Source organism: Danio rerio, chromosome 3 (genome assembly GCF_049306965.1).
Source record: "Danio rerio strain Tuebingen ecotype United States chromosome 3, GRCz12tu, whole genome shotgun sequence".
In the NCBI taxonomy this organism is placed as follows: domain Eukaryota; kingdom Metazoa; phylum Chordata; class Actinopteri; order Cypriniformes; family Danionidae; genus Danio; species Danio rerio.
Window position 1 is genome coordinate 26,605,344 of NC_133178.1, and position 19,140 is coordinate 26,624,483.

The 19,140-nt window shown below is 33.6% G+C and overlaps 1 protein-coding gene across 11 annotated transcripts in view; it reads right to left on the reverse strand.

The window, feature by feature from the left end:
- The window catches only part of abat (4-aminobutyrate aminotransferase), a 48,661-nt gene extending 30,861 nt beyond the window's left edge, over positions 1 to 17,800 (reverse strand). For 5 of the 11 annotated variants that reach the window (XR_012397821.1, XR_012397820.1, XR_012397818.1 and 2 more), the window contains exons 1-4: positions 17,654 to 17,772; positions 5,540 to 5,680; positions 2,367 to 2,464; positions 1,054 to 1,083 (exon numbers count right to left, since the gene is read on the reverse strand). Coding sequence is in view for 5 of the 11 variants with exons in the window: in XM_073937438.1 (XP_073793539.1) it covers positions 1,054 to 1,083; positions 2,367 to 2,464; positions 5,540 to 5,609 (198 nt within the window). In the remaining 6 variants the exon portion in view is untranslated. Of the gene's footprint in view, positions 1 to 1,053; positions 1,084 to 2,366; positions 2,465 to 5,539; positions 5,681 to 16,779 lie in introns of all 11 variants that reach the window. The other 6 variants (XR_012397837.1, XM_073937446.1, XM_073937438.1 and 3 more) reach the window with 5 other exon arrangements.
- Between the last annotated feature and the right edge of the window lie 1,340 nt (positions 17,801 to 19,140).

A 19,140-nucleotide genomic window follows, 5' to 3' on the forward strand; every position in this document is an offset into this window, starting at 1 on the left:
TAAGGGGGTTAATTTTTTTTACATATGGGGGGAGTGGAATTCTGGAGATATAACAATACGGGAGATGGGTCCGTAATATAGGAGTGTTGGCAGGTATGGCTATGACGCGTGAACAAAATGACAATGTTTGGCCACATCTACTTGTAGCTTCATTTGCGCTCGTCTGAAACCTATGGGTGACATCACAGATTATACGTCCATATCTTTTACAGTCTATAGTTTTGACATTTTGCATGAGAATTAAAAAAAAAAAAGGTCAATGTAATCTAATTCGTAGTTAAATTACATCAATTATGCTATTATAAATCATGCATGAATTAAAAAATATATTTACTTTGTTAATGATCACTGCTATAAAACTAAGTTTATGGTAAACAGTTAATCACTGTGACTTAATCTAGCAGAAGAACATGAGGCAAAATTTTAAGCAACAGTGCCTTATCCAGGGAAAGTGCCTTCTCCCTTCTCCGTGGCTTTGAAGTTGATGCTGGATCTATTTTTAGCACGTCTGATGAATAGATTATGACTCCTCTGTCTGCTCTCGTGTGCAGAAGACAGACATGCACAGGAGCCACGGCGAAGCAAATCTGTGATATTAGCTTCATCGATGCCTGTCAGCTCACATCTGTGTGCTCAGCCATAGCAAAGCGGTCAGAAGACGACTGTGACTGCTCAAGAAGCCGAAACAATACAGCAGAACAATTATTGCCCGAAATATATTCATCACTCAATATGCTGAAGACATGAACTGTAGGCTGAAATACAGATGACTGTAATATTGCATGTCACAATGTTGATATAGGGTGATGATAATGCTTCAGATTTGCTGCTATTTATGATTGTAGTTGTTGTTTTGTTTAAATTTTTATTTGACAAACTATTATGGTAGCACAATCTAACTTGTACCCTTTTTGACTGTCAAATAACAAATAAATAAATCTGCAAGACTAACTGCATAACACAAGTTGGCTAACATGGAGTGTTGCTAAGCATGTTGGGTCATTTGTGTAATGAATAAGCAAACATTGAATTTATATTCTATGTCTGTCTCACCTGAATCTCTCCAAGTTGTCTCAGCAGCTCCTATTGAGTGAAGGAAATTAATGTTAGAAAAATGGGATCCTGTCAGCTTAAATATGACAGTATTTGACATGCATTATTCATGATGATTTGTGAAAATGTCCTTGCTCTGTTAAACATAATTTGGGTAATATTTAAAAAAGAAAAAAAAAAGTCAAAGGGGGGCTAATAATTCTGACTTCAACTGTACATTGAATATATATACATATACAGTTGAAGTCAGAATTATTAGACCCCCTTTGAATTTTTTTCATTTTAAATACTCCCCAAATGATGTTTAACAGAGTAAGGATATTTTCCAGAGAATGTCTGATAATATATTTTTTTCTTCAGGAGAAAGTCTAATTTATTTTATTTTGGCTGGAATAAAAGCAGTTTTTAATTTTTCAAACACCATTTTAAGGACAAAATTATTAGCCCCTTTAAGGTAAATTTTCTGTCTACTACAGAACAAACCATCCTTATGCAATAACTTGCCTAATTACCCTAACCTGCTTAGTTAACCTAATTAACCTAGTTAATTCTTTAAGCTGTATAGAAGTGTCTTGAAAAAATATCTAGTAAAATGTTATTTACCATCATCATGGCAAAGATAAAATAAATCAGTTATTAGAAATGAGTTATTAAAACTATTATGTTTAGAAATGTGTTGAATAAAATCCTCTCTTCGTTAAACAGAAATAATTGGGAAAAAAAAATAAACAGAGGGCAAATAATTCTGACTTCAACTGTATGTGTATATAAACACACACACACACCAGGGCTGTTTATTTTGGTTCATTTTCCCCACCGACAATCATCGCTCGACAATCAAAGAGCATATGTTGACTTTTTTTTTTTTTTTTTTTAAGTTGGCTATACGCAACTTTTTTTTTATTTTATTTTTTTTACATATATTGCATTGCATTGATTTGCATACATGTTTTATATGTTATATAGCTATATAATGAAAGTCTCAGTGTGGTGAGGAGTCAATATTCAATATTCAAGTAGCCCAAATCATTGGATTTGACTTATTAGGCTATTAAAGCCATTTTAAAAATGGATCTTTTACTATTAATAACTGTAAGTTGGAAAAAGGTTGGTTGGTTAAACAATATCTGTTGTTTAACTGATACCATCAATACCATTTAACCGTTTAACTGATACTATTAATCGATTAAAAATGCATCCTTTCGGTTAACGGTTAATCGGTTATTAAGAGCAATCATATTTCCTACAGACACATATTACAAAACAATCTGGCAAAATATCTCATAGTAAAAGTGTAAAAAAAAAAAAAAAACCTTGGACTTTGGACCGGGCACAGTAGTCTTCATGGATGGGGCATCATATTCAAACTCTGAAACAGTCTTTGTAGCAGTTTTGCTGACATATCTGGAACCTAACACAACAGACACACAATTAAAAGGGTCATAAAGCAGTACATAATGACTTAAAATGAAAAAAAAAAAAAAGCTGTATAAAAACTTTCATTTCATGAATAACATTTTTTTTACTATATATTTTTTACGTTTGATTTAAGCCCATAATACCATTTATTGCATGTATCTTAATGCTTAATCTTAAATTAATGCAGTTTTAAATGACAAATTTCTAGATGATTAAAAACAACAAAACATATTCACTATTTATTTTTTAAGCAGACTGCCTCAGTAAAGACGACTTCTTAAAATCAAGTGTTTAGTAATTATCTGTATTGTATCTGGCTTCCCAAAATAGTTAACCAACTGAACTCTGAACGACCTTTTGTACTTGTTCAGTATATTTGAACGGCAGCCAATAAGCACACCTAAACAGCCGCAAAATGTCTTACATAATCATGCACAGTACAACCAGTACGCACATAGCCAAAAGACTTCACAATTGCACAGAAGTAAATAGCACTACATTACTGAGCTACTGATTAATAATGGCAGACAGGACTAAGTCATTGTGGCCTGCCACAAAAACATGATGTGCACAGATTTCTCTCTCAATGCAGAATTTACTTGCCAAAGCTGGACAAATCCAGATCTCAGTAACTCATTTACATGGTTAAGTAACTATGAACTGTGTCCCTCTTGACATTCGGCTCCATATCTACACACATCATTATCATTTCAAAAGGAAGAGCTTGTCTTCCTAAAACGATCATGCAGTTGCATTACATAAAGTAGCTAGAGTCTGTTACAACTACAGCTGTTTATGAAAATATTATAGCCTCAGGATAAGTTTATTTATTCAATCCGAATCAATTGAAAATGATGTTCAAGAAGGCAAAGTCATTTTTCACAGTATTCTCCGTTACATTTTTGTTCTGGAAAAAGTCCTACTTCTTTTATAATATACATAAATAAATGTGGTCATAAAAGTTATAATTTTTTTGTTTGCCAACGAAACAAACTACTGCTATCCAATGATTTGCCTAGTTAACAAAGCCTTTAAATCACATTTTAAGCTGAATACTAGTCTTTTGCAAAATAACTAGTAAAGCATCATGTACTGTCATGGTCAAAAGACAAAATAAATAACGTACTAATTACATTTAAGTTTGTTTAGATAAGGCTTTTACAATGTAGATTGTGCCAGTGCAGCTTAACATAGAAGTTCTAGTAAATTGAAACAGTGTCAGTTCAGTTTTCAGAGTTGAAGTTCAGTTTAGTTCAGTTCAGTGTGCTTTAATTTTTATTGCTGAAAGCCCAAACACTGAAGAGCAAATCCATTGATGCGCAGCTCCCAAACCAACTAGAATTTAATTATGAAAGTTACTATGTTTAAAAAATAAAGTGTTGGCAACCAAATCTCTCTATTAAACAGCACTTGGGAAATATTTTTTTAAGAATTGATTTCATCATACAGTATACATTATGTTTTCAAATGCACCTTATTTTGAATATTATGATTTACTGTTTATTCAACTTTTACAATATTGCTTTCATTTTCCTGTTTTACTTGCTATAAACACATTATATATCCTAGAAAATCTTTAAGTGCATTTATGTGTATTACTATTTTTTTCTTCATTTATTTATACACGTACAATGCACAGACACATTGTGCCAGAGTTAGTTATAAAGTCAACTTGCAATCTGTAGTCCCTAGGCAGGATGTTGTTTCAAATGTTACCATAATACAAGTAAACTATCTGTCATGCTATGTACAAAACCTACAAAATGTATCAAAAAGTCCTACATGACTCCAATAGTGTGGTTAAGGTGTGTACATATCCAAGTTAGGCATTGGGCGATAACTGGTTTCAAGGTATACTGCAGTTTGGAAAAAGTCAAGATTTTAAAACCGCAAAATTTTTTGCTGCACCGTTCCTAAGGTACATGCAAGTTCTTAATGTTCTTAACTCTTTTATTTTGTTTTTTAGAGCAACAGTATCTCCATCAGAAAATTCTACATTAAAAGCTGCTGGTCCAAAATATTTCAAACGTTTCTTAAAATAAAATATATTGTGTTCAATGGGGGAGAAAAAAATTTGTTTTTACTCGGACATTTAAAAATTACTTATTTTTATAGCAGTAATCACAGTACGCTGAAAATGTGCTATTTTCATACAAGATTATCGTCATAATCTTATACTGGTCCATGTCTAATGTAGGTAACGCTTTACAATAAGGTTGTATTAGATAATGTTAGTTAATGCATTTACTAACAAGAACAAATAATGAACAATACATAACAGTATTTATTCATCTTTGCTAAGGTTTATGAAAACACACTTGTTCATGTTAAATTAAGGCGCATTAATGTTAACAAGCATAAATTTGGATGCTATAATGCATATAATAATTACTAATAATGCATAATATTTACTAATAATGCATTAGTAAATGTTGAACTGTAATTAATAGATGCTTTAAAAGTATTGTTCATTATTAGTTTGTGTTAGTAAATACATTAACTAATGAAACCTTACAGTAAAGTGACCCATATCTATACTTACTTTAAAATTGCGACTAAAATATATATATATATATATATATATATATATATATATATATATATATATATATATATATATATATATATATATATATATATATATATATATATGTCCTAATTGGACTTGATTTTACTTTGAGTACAAGTTTAGGTAATTAAAAATCTCTGTTTAAAATGTAGATTCTTAATCGGAGTCTTGTCTAAATCGTGCTAATATCAGAATCATATTGTTGTTGTACTGTGCCCATCAGTAAAAACCATACTCTGTGAAAATCTTTACTCACATTGCACCCTGCTTTCAAAGAACCTTTAGGATAAAGTCGTAAAAAGGCACAGGTTAGGAGAAGGCTACAAAAACATTTCAAAGGCTGGAAAAGTTGTTTGGAAAGTGATTTGATTTCAGGCTGTGTGACAAAAAGTAATTGTTTCAAAGGGGTATGATGAATTTCTACAGGCACTGTAAATGTATTGTCAGTTTAAGTGGAATGTCATCAAGCTTTTCAGACTTAATAGTATCCATTTTTACCTGGAGCAGCGAGACGCAGGTTTTGCTGGAGGGAAAGAGCCAGCTGACGGGTCAGGAGTGAGGAAGCCATGTGTAGCACTCACCGAGACACAGACAGAGAGAGAGAGAGAGACAGCACACAGCACCTGCCTTTCACTTCACCTGAGGGAAGACAGATAAGACCAGTTACAGTGGGTGGGAAGAAGATACGGGTTATGGAAATGTCACAATCAAATAGACTCTGGAAGATAATACAATCTGCAGGTCAGCGGAGAAATGATATCCACAACTTGTATGACATTAAACGAACTCCACTGACCTTCGAATATACTTTATAATATTATTCTGATACACCATTTAAACATACTATTATACAGAACATTTATTTTTATTAAAACCTTGCATTTGCATTTTTCTCAACAACAGTATGTAAAAATATTTGAACGACCAAATTGACAAAGTTAGCAAAATAATTTGTTTTCGGTTTTTCGTTTTTCAAATATTTCTTTTTTTCTGGAAAAAGCAGTTTAATTTTTTTTCTATAAGGTTAACATTATTAGCCTTCTTAAGAAATAATTATATCAAAATTGTAAGGCAACTTGCAGCAGAGCTTTTCTTTTGAGTAGACTCAACTTTCAACCAAAGTACTACACTTGACTTGATTTAACTTAGTCAATTCAAAAAGCTCTGCAGCAAGTTGGCTTACAATTTTAAATTGAGTCAACTTTGTTTTTTTTTTGTTGTTGTTTTTTAAGTTAATCTGATTTAGGGGCCAATCACACCGAACATGCTTTTGCATTCCAAAAACATTCCACTGCCTTTTTTGGTAACAAGAAAAAGTGTGGTGTGGATTTTTATGTCGCTAGACAATGACTGAATCAACTGCGTGTTGTGCAAGTGTTGCTGTTAAATTGGTATAATTTTTAATATTTATTAATATTATGAAATTCAAGATTTGTAATGTCATACAGCTGTGCATAACTTGAAACGGAGACTACTAGTCTCTCCATCTACAAAAGTCTCCCTAGTCATCTTGACAAAAACTGCTGTCACCTCAACGGAAACCCCGCCTCTGCTTTCATTTGATTGGAGACTGAAAAAGACGCGACTGATGTAGTGTGCTTTTTCCGCTCAGAGTTGACTTTTTTTTGTGTGTGTGACCGCACAGCACGCAACAGCAAAAACTTGAGGCACAGCAGGTGGTTAACATGCTAAAATGCCGTTAGTAAACCATTCAAAAGATGTGCTTCAAGGCAAAAAGCAGATTCAATGTGATCTGCACCGAAGCCTTTAAATTGCACTTAAATATTAATTAATATAATTATTAAAATAACTAAATTATTAATTAATAGAATTACTAATATAAATCAATTTAACAATACTGTTAAAGTATAAATTATGGACTGTCATCATGGCTTAAAAATGTGTTGATAAAAACTTCACTCCCTTAAAAATCTCTTACGAATGGGAAATAATAGAAAAAAATGTATATATATAATGTCATAGACAGCATAATAAGACTATCTGACTATTAGTTTACTATCTGAAATATATTAGCATAGAACTCATCTATATTAATCTCATTAACATACAAGGTAGAAACATCAAATCTGTTCAATGTGAGGTATGATGAATATTTTCCCTAGACATGTTATAAAAAATAATTAACAATTGCTAAGACAGATAGTATAGCCACAAACTTACATGTACAAAAATACACTAAATGAAATAATGGCCATACACAGCCTATTCAGGATCAGATAGCACCCCATAGCCACAGTGTTCACAGTTTTTAGAAGATATCAAACCACAAACAGCTTGCCTCAAGAAATGGTCTCAAATATTCTTTTGGGACAGAAGGGAGTATTTTACCATCACCATTATGATTTTAAAAATTTGGTCAAACTCATTTTTATGACCAGATGGGTGCAAATCTTACTATCTTCAATCTGGCATCAATGAGATGTGATTTCAGTACCACAGACAGTTCCTTTTTCCCTGAGCAGCAGGTTCAGCCATGCCCATCAATTGAGTCCCTCTCCAGTGGCCTTGACAGTCCACATTCACACCACTTAATTAATGCACGGCTCATTGCTGTTAATTACAACATGGCTTAGACATTCGCCAACCCTCTGATGATCTTTTTGCACTCCATTTCATGGGACAGAGAGACTTGTGAGGACAAAACTGAGGGCAGCAGATGAGTGACTAACGCTGTGACTTTCAAGTAACGCTAAACCTTCCCTAAAGGCTCTGGAATCAGGAAACCGGTCACAATATGGAGCTTAGATTAATTGGGACGAATAGTCTTGCTTAAGGGAAAAGCCAATGCCTGAGGGAACCGCCAGATCTTCAGCTTTCATGATGAGTGAGCATATGCTTACAGAATGAAAAGAGCGATGATGGTGTGCAGTTATTATTCATAAAATGTTCTTCTTATTTTGAAAGGCTGCCTTTCATGGAATGTAAAGAGAGATCTCTGCAGAGATTCAAAGGTGAAATTGCACAATTAATGAAGCTTTTTAAACAAAAGAACTGATTCTGAATTGACGGAAATGAATCATCAGTAATACTTGTCTCAGGTTTAAGGCACAATGTTTGGGAAGCTGGTGCATAGATTCGACAAATTAATAGTTTTCAGATGGTTTCAGACCATATAAGCCAAACTTGTTTGAGGTAAGAAAGCAATTCAGAGCAAGAAACCAAAGATCCAAGAGAAATAATTCACAAAAAGCAAATGTGTTACCCCAAAAAATAAATGAATAAATCATAAATAAAAATAACCAAGCTCAAACTCGTTCATTTTGAGGCGGGAACTGGTGGATGTGCACCAACTTTAATCATGTGTTGAACACTAAAATGCTGTATTTAACTGCATAAAACTGTATAACTGCAAAAAAGGCCCGCTTTTTGGGAAATAAAAAAACCACCTCTTTCACCAGGTTGGCTATGGGCCAGAGTCAGATTGGGGTGTCTAAAGAGTCAAAATCTTTTATGAACTCAATTCAGACACTGCTAGAAAAGAGGTCCTCAAGCAATGCATACTATACTACAAGAAAACCTTGAATGGAAGTAAATCTTTTGTAGGAGACCCCCAAAACTAAATTAGGAAACTCAAGCACTTGGTATCAACATCATGCCTCTGAAACAATATATTGTTCTTACTTGGTTTATATGTCACAAGTGCATGTTTCCATCACAATTAGGAAACAAGAAACCTAAGAATCAGTCTTCCTGCTCCACTGAAAGAAAGCCAGTCTCCTATGTTTGCTCATAAAAGGAATCAATTCAGAGAGGAGAACTGGCTACCCCACTGGTCAGTAGAGTGAACACACGGCATCTTTATTCATGTGCAGGAGACAAACAGCAGAAAGTGCATCTTTCTTGTGCTCCAGATCGGAGGACGCTTATGCAATCGAGGCAGCAGAAGCAAGAAAAATCCAGACGCTCCATCTCTCAGAAGCACCCCAACCAGACGGCTCATTGACTGGATGGAACTGGTTCTGAAAATATGTTACACAAGCCTGTTGTCATGCGCATGTGAGGATGCAGCAAGCAAAATGGGTTAAACTAGTTTGATGCCCAAAGGGCAAAAACTTGACTGATGGAGCTGAATTGCCTTTCTCGAGTGAAAGAGACTAATTTCATTTCATTGACTGATTGAGAATGGAGAGACTGCTGAAGGGATGAGAAGTGTGGATACATATTTGAAGTGATTTATTGCATTATGTGATAGCTTCAGGCAAATGTGTTTTAACAATCTGGACACTAAGTGAAACCTTGTGGTTTCAAAGATGCATAATCAGGGTTTATCCATCATCAAGCTCAAGGCCAGTTTATAGCATTTTCACTATGAACCCATCATCACATTTCTGGGTTTCTTAGTAGAGGAAATCATCATAGCTGGGTAAACCTAGAGTGCAGTGAATGGGAAATAAATGTATTTTTTCCCAATCTGAGTCAAATTGACTGTCCCATCATAGATGCTGCATTAGAAGCACCCTGCATAACTATTTTTGTAATTTGATGCAAACATGCTATAACACAAAGTTAAAGTAGCTGTATGTACATCATTTTTTAAAATTTATTCATTCAGCTATTTTCTTTTTTGCTTAGTCCCTTTATTAATCAGAGGTTGCCACAGCGGAATGAACCGCCAACTTATATAGCACATGTTTTACACAGCACTTGGAAACACCCACATACTCTTGCACACACTCACATACACTACGGTCAATTTTAGCTTACCCAATTCAACTATAGCGCAGTCTTTGGACTGAGGAGGAAACCAGAGCACCCGGAGGAAACCCATGCAAACACGGGCAGAACATGCAAACTCCACACAGAAATGCCAACTGACCCTGTCTGTACTCGAACCAGTGACCTTCTTGCTGTGAGGTGATTGTGCTACCCACTGTGCCACCGTGCTGCCTTACATTATATAAACAAATCCAAAAATTAGGCTTTGAAAAAATTAAGCAGCAAGTTAAAAACATCACCGTCTTGTGAAAAGGGTCTATTACTGATCACATAGTGTTCAAGTTGGTAAAGTTTTTTTTTTTATTTTTTTTTTTAAGAAATGTCTTATGTTAACTATTTAAACGAAAAAATTAAGTCGAATATTATTACAACCAAAAATTTTGTAAAATATTATTATATAAATATTATTATAAATAATATAAAACTCTAGTTATTCCTATGATGTCAATGCTGATTTATCAGCGGGCATTAGTTATCAATGCCATGAGATTTTTTTCCAGATATCATTTTAATAATGCAGATTTGTTTCGTAATCCTTTATTGAGCAAAGGACCACCATATGGTAACTTTATTGGCAGATTACAATACAAGTCTAGTAGTAGCCCTATTATTTATTATCATCAATGTTCTTTAATGTTAAAAAAAAACTATTGCGCTGATTACTGCATATGAATTTATATACTGTATAGAATAGAATTATATATAGAAGGTTCAAACAAAGTGTTGAAATAAAAATCTGATGATGAAAACCAATGCACAACAGCTATCAATTTTAACAATTGGCTGATCGAACTCAAATTAAATTTATATTGAGCTCCCAATAATAATAAGAGAAAGCACTTTTTATTTTGTTTATAATGGAGCAATTCCATGCAAAATCAACCTTGCCATGAAAAAAATGTAGTTTTTGTCAGAATAGCAAAACCCTTTATAGGTTTTTTTGTATTCACCTCAGACTTCCTTTCTAATCACATACATTCATTTCTAGATGTTAAAACCAAATCGTTCTGCTGCCTAATGTTGCAAATTTAAATTTTCTCATTATATTTTTCTACTTGGCCTGTATAGTCATGCGAACACTTGTTTGTACAGCAAGTAGTTTGACCGTTTTCTGACGTTAATTATTTCTAGTCATTTCTCCCATAGGCAGCTGAATCGGATGTTTTAAAACAATTGTAAAAACAAGCGCACTTCCGCATTTTAGAATAAGGTCAATATGCTCATATATTACAGTACTGTAAAATCTTTATAAATGTCTCTGTCAATGTTCTCAAACAATTATACTTAACTTACCAAAGTCACACAAGTGGTAATTCCACATCTGTCACATCCATAACCAAACTTTTTCTCTCATAAATGTAAAAATGTTAAATAAAATAAAATCAATCCTTTTTGTTTTATAGTGAGCAACTCCTATCCTTTTGACTAGCATTGTTTCTTTTGGGCTGCGCAGTTTAATTCACAGAATTTCTACAAATTATTTTGTATACTGTAAACTCGCTAACTTTTTTGGTCACATCCAGTTTATTTTTCTCATTCAAAATATAAAAAAACAGACTGACATTTTTCTAATCCAATAACTCTGTGATTACAATAGTTGTTTTAGAAAATATAAACAGATATTTAAATTAAATGTTAACATATACTTTTTATGTGAATTTATGTTTTGAGATTTTACTTCAAATGTCACATCCATAATGCTGGAATTGGTCAATAATGACTGTGTTACTCCCCTTGAGATGAAACAAAGGCTCAAGTCGTTCTTGATTTTAACTGACATTTATTCGGACACGAGTCTGTAGTATGTCTTGTACATTCTAGCCTTGCACTCCTTTATGTCCCAATATTGCCGTCAGAACTACGAAAAGAAATACATAAACTTCAATTAACCCCTTAAAGGTGATGTTGCACGTAATGAACAACATACATCCAACCAAAAGATAAAGTGCACATTCAACATGTAAAGAAATACACTTAATTGGCTAATTATACATTACATACGGACACATAATCATACATGTTCACATACGTTAACACCATACCTCATTGGCCTCTCTAACTCAAGAGGAATAAACTTGAAGGGTTGCAGTTTCTCTTAAACAAACTTCTTTGCACTTCTTAATCTTTAAAAACGTGTTTTAGCACAGCACCTTGTGGCTGAACTACTTGTAGTGCATCGGAAGAATATCTTGATTGCAACAATGAAATAATTCCCAAGCTAAACATGACAAGAAAAGGTTCCCCCCTCCCCCTTATAGTTTTAGTTAAATAACTTTAAATGAATTAACATGCATTAACAACAAATATACATTACTTATTTATTCTAATGATTAATTTGAACATTAACTATTTATTGACTTTTTAATGTAAAGTTTATGTTTATAGAGTGTAATATATAAGCATTGCTTCTGACGGCAGCTACAGACTGTATATAAAAATGCTGAAATAAAAACACTGGAAAACCACAAATCACCATCAAAGGCTGCTAAGAAAATCAAACATTACATTAGGTTTCATCACCTTATTTCCGCCATCGAAATCAAAACAGCAGTTAAGCAGTACTCCGTCAGCTAATCAATATTCATTGAAGGTTTTCCGTATGGTCACTGTGCTTGGGGGACCATTTCAAAGCAAACAATGGCTGCCTGTGTTAGATTGCACCACTCTGAGCCTCCACCAATCCCACTGCTCCTCTCAGTCTCTCAGCTCCAAGTGTGAACCAAAGCCAGCGGGCCACGAGAGCAACACCAGCCGGGAAGCCATTCTTCAAATGCTAATTTTTTTCTGGTGTTACATAACACAGCCCTGGCAGCGGCTCCAGATAACATCAGCAGAAGCAAGCAACAAGACATCAAACGGTCGACAGAATATGCCAAGCTCACTTTCAAAATTTAGAGATTCAGACAACTGATTTTCAAACCTGATTGCCATATCAGGTCCAATTTTGGTTTATGCTCTGTGGAATATTCATGATAATCCTGATCAGACATTAAGCACCGAATGAACTTTGATCGCTGGAGAGATAACGAAACACAATGAGCTGTCAGTGAGGGATATGAGCACGGTTCAGTGCGCATAATGCTCATCACTAACCCCGTTAAAGCCTATTGGTAAACTTCATTACACCAATTCCCCTCTGCATGATTCAAACAGCCTATTAGGTCATGCAGAAGTCATCCTTTTGTTTGCTCGCTCATATTAATACGGCAAAGGATTTAATGCTCTCGCTAGGCTCACACTTTCCCCTTATCGATTTCATTACAAAGATAAGAATCTAAAAATCTCTATTGCATATGGAAGCTATGAAAAGATGACTAATACAAACAGTCAGTAAAAAACGGTTATGAAGTTGAAATAGGAATTATGAGTCTTTATTTGATCTCTGTATAAATGGCTTATGAAAAAAGGACCATTCAGGAAGACTGAGAAGGTAAAACCTCACCAGTCTGAAAAATACTGTAAGACGGTTGCCAAGGGAACCAGTGGAGGAAAACAATTGTTCGACTGACTGTTGTTCTTGTCTGGGTGACACAACCTCTGCTGGGCAAACTGGGAGGCTATTAAAAGGATAAATCTTACTTAAGCAGTAGGATGTGGGTTAAATGCAACTTGCATGCATATCAATTCATCTAAAATAAGAAACGTGTAGCTGATTCATTTAAAACAAAAGCATGACATAGACAGTATTGCAGGATTAAGCACTAATGCATCGTAAAAACAGGGCATTTGATTTGCAACAGCACATAGGAATGACAGCTGCTTTTGTGCAAACATGCATGTACAGACAAAAGCTTTCATGCGCTTTAATAAAAAAATAAATAAAGCATTCCAGAACAACTGCTCCACGATTACATGACTAAGCATGTCAGTTATCTGTCAATCTTTGTGCTACGCTGTACAAACTGTACAACATTTAAATAAATGTTTACAAACCTGTTAACTGTAACTGTTATACAAGAATATATTAATCAAGAGTTGGTGTAACTAACTAAAAGGTTTGATTAACCTTACCATGTAAAGTGAAATTTTAATATCAGTTTACATACGCAATAGTTCAAATTCATACCCGGACAGTATGGGTGTGGAATTCAACCACTGCCAATATTTTGTGTAATTGAATTGTTTTTGCACAGTAGACAATAGGGCTGCACGATATTGAAAAATCTGACATGGCAGGGTTTAACGCTAAGGATATTTTCTACTGGCCCGATTAGACCAGTGTTTTAGATTTTTACTTGCCCTGCCAAAATTGTCACTGGCCCCACAAATAAATAAATAAAAAAATATGATAAAAATAATAACATTTTAAAAATAAAAATTGCTTAGTTTATTGCTTATTTCTTACCACTTTTGTGTCAAAAATAATGTCTGTGAATCTAGAATTTAAATATTTTTAAAATGTTACTAATTAAAATTTATTAATTAAAATGTTATTATTTAAAATGTTGGTTTAAATAAACTATAGCAGTATGGAAAATGTGCAGGTATTTTATTGCAAAACAAAAGGTGGCTGACTTAAAAGTGACGGCAAACTGCAAAACATCACTTCATTTTTTCGCCGTGTTGTACCCATGTAAATGTCTGCTTTCACAACGTCAGAAACAGACATTTTCTTTTAGCCTCATAATTTGATGTTGCCGTCATGTTGCCATCTCTTCGCTGTACTGGTTTTTACTAGGTTATGCAAAAACAGAAAAAACATTCTCACGGCACCCAATCAGATAAAAGGAACCAAAAAGCAATATAGTGTTTACAACTTCACAGAGGAGGTAGCATTCAAAAACACAATTTGTTTCTCGATTCTAAGATTTGCATGTAGGGATGCAACGATTAACCAATTTCACTATTAACCACAGCTTGATTAGTCCCGATTAATTAATCGTAAAGACTTCTCAATACAGCGTTTCTGTATGGAACAAAACTGCTGCAACTAAAAGTTATGCCAACTGTGTACTAGTTTAAAGTTTCGAGCTTGTCCACAATACGCAAGCACACTGGATTGAAGGCTGATTTTAACTATGGCTGAGGAGATTTTTAACTAAGGGCCATTAACATATTCCATCTTTTACGCACACAAGTTCATTATTTCCAATGAAGGCAAATGGTTTGTGTGCATAACCGTGCCTTTCAGACAGAGGTTCAGCAGTCTTTGACTACATTTGTTCAGTTTAAAAAAGAAATACTTAGCTAATATGATGCTTAGATTTACATTAGACAAAAAAACTATTTATTTATTCAGTATAAAGTTATTACTTATGTTTAAATTATGTTTTAAGTCCAAAGAGAAAGGGAGTATATTGTTTGATTTTATTATTATTTTGTGCTGTATTAATTAGTTACTGAGCAGCGATAAACAACACTTTAAAATATAAGTTTTCATAAGATTTTCTAAACTAGTAGTATTTTGAAAAGAATAAATGCATAACAAATAACCATGTTTAACCCTAGGAATATAATTGTACAACCAAAATCTAGAATCGTTGCATCCCTATTTGCACACAATTGCCTAATAGTTGCAGGCAAATTAAAATATGACAAGGCAGCACAGGCCCAACTGGGCATCTCTCAAGCTGGTCCCGGGCTATTAGGCAGTCCTTATTGTTGAACCTTGCATTTATATTGCGATATGACCAGAGCTTCGGCAGATGACTAGAATAGCTCTATTTGAAAGTAAATCATTAACTTAGATTGATTGGAATAATCTTGTAGAGGAGTGAAACAAAGAAGTTGCAATAAACAAGAGAGCAAAGATAAGGGAAATAAGTAGTCTGATATTCAGTTACAGTAAAACAATATGATATTAACATATTTTGCCCCGATAATAATAGATGATGAAATCGGCAATATCACAAGAAAACCACACACACTATATCATAACATTTGTAAAGGAAGAGGAAAAAAATGGATAAAAAAGTTAAGATGTATTTCTTCTATTAACCGCATATATATTTCTTAGAGTTGCATCATTGATATATGTTCAATCCGTCATTACAAGAGACACCTTATGCATTTTGTCCTGCCCCTATTATTGAATAATCAAATGTAATGTAAAGCTGTGCATTCTTCACTGCTGATCAACAATAATAACCCCAACTCCACATTGCATATGCTGCGATATGGCTATTGCGGATACACACATTGCAATATTGATGCTGAAACAATATTGTGCAGCCCTAGTAGACAGGTCATGGGAACACTTTTAAATATTATGACGCAGTAATCAAATATTAAATTTAATACAAGACAAAATTTGTATGACTTAGATGTTTCAGTTTAATTGATGCAAGTTAAAATTACTTGTAAATTTAGTTTGAGTGTGAAGTTAAATTTAGGGCAGAAACCCATTTTTCATCTGCAGTTTGAAAACAATAAAGAAATGGAAAAATTACACAAATTAATAGAAACAAAACAACAATAAATGTCCTTATTAACATGTACGTGAGAAAGTAAAAGATATCCGCAACTAATGAGTACAAAAGATTTTTTTACCAAACTTCTGGAGCATACACTAACATATTAATTATTTAGACATATTAAGTATTAAGTGATAAATGCAAATTTACAACTTTAACTTTTTTTTTTTTTTTAGAAAACTATGAATAGAGTTCCTGACTATCACTATTATGATATTTAGTTTCATCTACTTTTTTGATATTTGCAACCATATAAATATACATTAGCTTGTAATATAAGCAGACACATTAACAATATTGTTCATCAACTATACCCTGGAAAAAAAATATTTAAAGACGATTCCTTTGATATATATATATAACGTTAAGTGATTACAAACAATTTATTTGGGCTGAACTTAAACAAATTTGATTGTTTAAATTTAACTTGTATAAATTGTTTGCAACAATATTGCAGCATTTTTATTTCAATGTAGGATGAAACATTAACTGAATTTGATATATGGTTCAAATTAAACAAAACATAGTCACTCACAAAGATATTCGAGACACATGAGGGAAAATTGACAAGTCTAAGATCATGTCTACCTGAGATGATGACAGCACATGAATCAAGAGCAGCTGAACATGTAAACAACACCTCACATGGATGTGCAAGAAACAGCATGTGCGTTCAACAGCAACCTGCAGTACAACCCAGACAACATCTGATTGGCTAATGATGAACAAACAGGCTTTCTTTTCGTGGCTTTTCCACAATGATTTATTTCTAAATAACCTCATAGATTTTACAGATTAAATAAATCACTTCAGCAATATTTACAATAATCTCTGCATTACAGCTTTAAAATTAAAACGAATTAAAACTGAATACCCAATACTAAATAAAACTACTATTTAGATTTTTTTAATCTGGTTTATAGATAGACAGACAGACAGACAAGGTCTATTCAACAAAGACATTTCAGTCAGGATCCATTATATAAACCAAAACCTGCATGTTATGAAAAGCCATTAAATTAATGTATTTATATCACATTTGGCTTACGTTGTTTTTGCCAGAATCAGCATCAAATCTGAGACTAACCACATAAAAACTTGCAGCACACAAAGCAGCTGGTGGAACTGAGGCGCAACAGTATCCGGTTCCGACTGGATCTGACCTGTCAAACGGTTCTGAGCGCGAGACGTATGGAGGAATCGAGTCGATGCAGCAGGCCAGTTATACCGTCTCATACCGCTGCAGTGTTTCATATGAAACGCGTTCATAACCAACACGATAGCCCAGAATGATTACAATAACGCAAACCGAGCCGCTCGTGCCGTTACCTGTGTAATGTACGATAAACTTATGATTCATGAAAAACCAAAACAAACCGCATGCTTGCAAGCGATGCAGCGTCTCTTTCCCAACACTCTCCGCCGCTAATTTAACGATACTTGATAATGGTTAAAGACTCACCTTCGTGTCTGACGTTCGAGAATTTAACCTAGCAGGTTTTCGGTGGAACCACGAGAAAGAAAAGAGGAGAAAGAAAGAGTGAGGAGCACAGTCGGACTTTAAAACATCATTTGAAGTCTGGCCTTTTCCCCGAGAGGAGGGTTTTGTTGGGGGATCCACGGACTTCAGCCAATAGAAAGAGACCTGCGGCTCCCGGAAATGTCAGCTTGCTTACAGAAAGCACAGCTGTGTGCATTCAGCACTTCACATTTACCATAATGTCATCCAAAAGCTCCAGTCTAGTATTGATTCATACCCGGGATTGGAATCATTTGAATTAAGGGTGCCGTTAACTATAAATTTCGTTCACTGATGCATCACTGCCAATAAGAAAGGGCGACATTATTATAATAATTTGACATGGTAACTATACTTAACATTGTAATAATACCGATAATGATTATTTTCTTACACCTTCGATGCACTACATGGGTCTAAAGTGACCCGTTTATTTTTTCTCTACCTATTTTATAGTGCATCAAGGGTTAAACATTATATTTATTTATTTTTTGTTATTAAAATAATGAATTTGTATCATTCGTAAGGGAATGCACTGATTAAATGCACTGCAAACAAAAATCTCATTTCAAGTTTTCTAAAATGCTTTATTTAAAAATGCATTTAATGCAGAATTTCAAATGAAATATGCGCTGATTTGCAGATTATGGCAATCAAATCTGAACACCTGAAGTCCAGTTAAAAAATTATTAAAAAATTCAGAAGATATTCTCTTTTTAAAATGAAACATAATTCAGAAAATACAATGAACAGCCAGAAAATAAACAAATACACAACAATTTTTTAAATTTGTATTGTTGCAGAATACATAAGGCCAATTTTATTTGAACATTCAGCACCATAAAACCTTTAGCATATGAATACAGCTGTGAAGTTGTGATGGTAAGCGATGCTGATGTGGAGAGTTATGGCTCTGCCTTTTTAAAAATATATCTATAGTAATTGAAATCTACAAATTAATAAATTGTGAAACAATTAAAAGTGTAATCTTTACATTTCACTAAAGATAAACCACTTGGAAAAGTCAAAAAGCACAAAATCGCTAAATTGACAAACTGTTTTTTTTTTTTTTTTTGGGTTGTTTCTTGCAGTGTTTCACCTTAAAGTTCAATTAACTATATTTCCAATAGTAAATATGTTAATTCTTGATTTCAATAATGACATTTTGTTATATCTTGATAACAAGGATTCAAATTCTACAAATATAAAAATGCATAGTAAAAAATGTGTTTTCACTAGTTAAATTGATTTTCCATAGCATTAATGCTGCCATCCATGACTGCCAGTAGGCGGCATTATGGAATCGATAATCATTCAGCCGATTACTTACAAAATAAATTGTCATTTCACAAAGGAACAATGTAAATTATCATAATGATATCAGTTATGTGCTGGACATTAGTCATGATTGGTTATCTTTGGTAGATAAT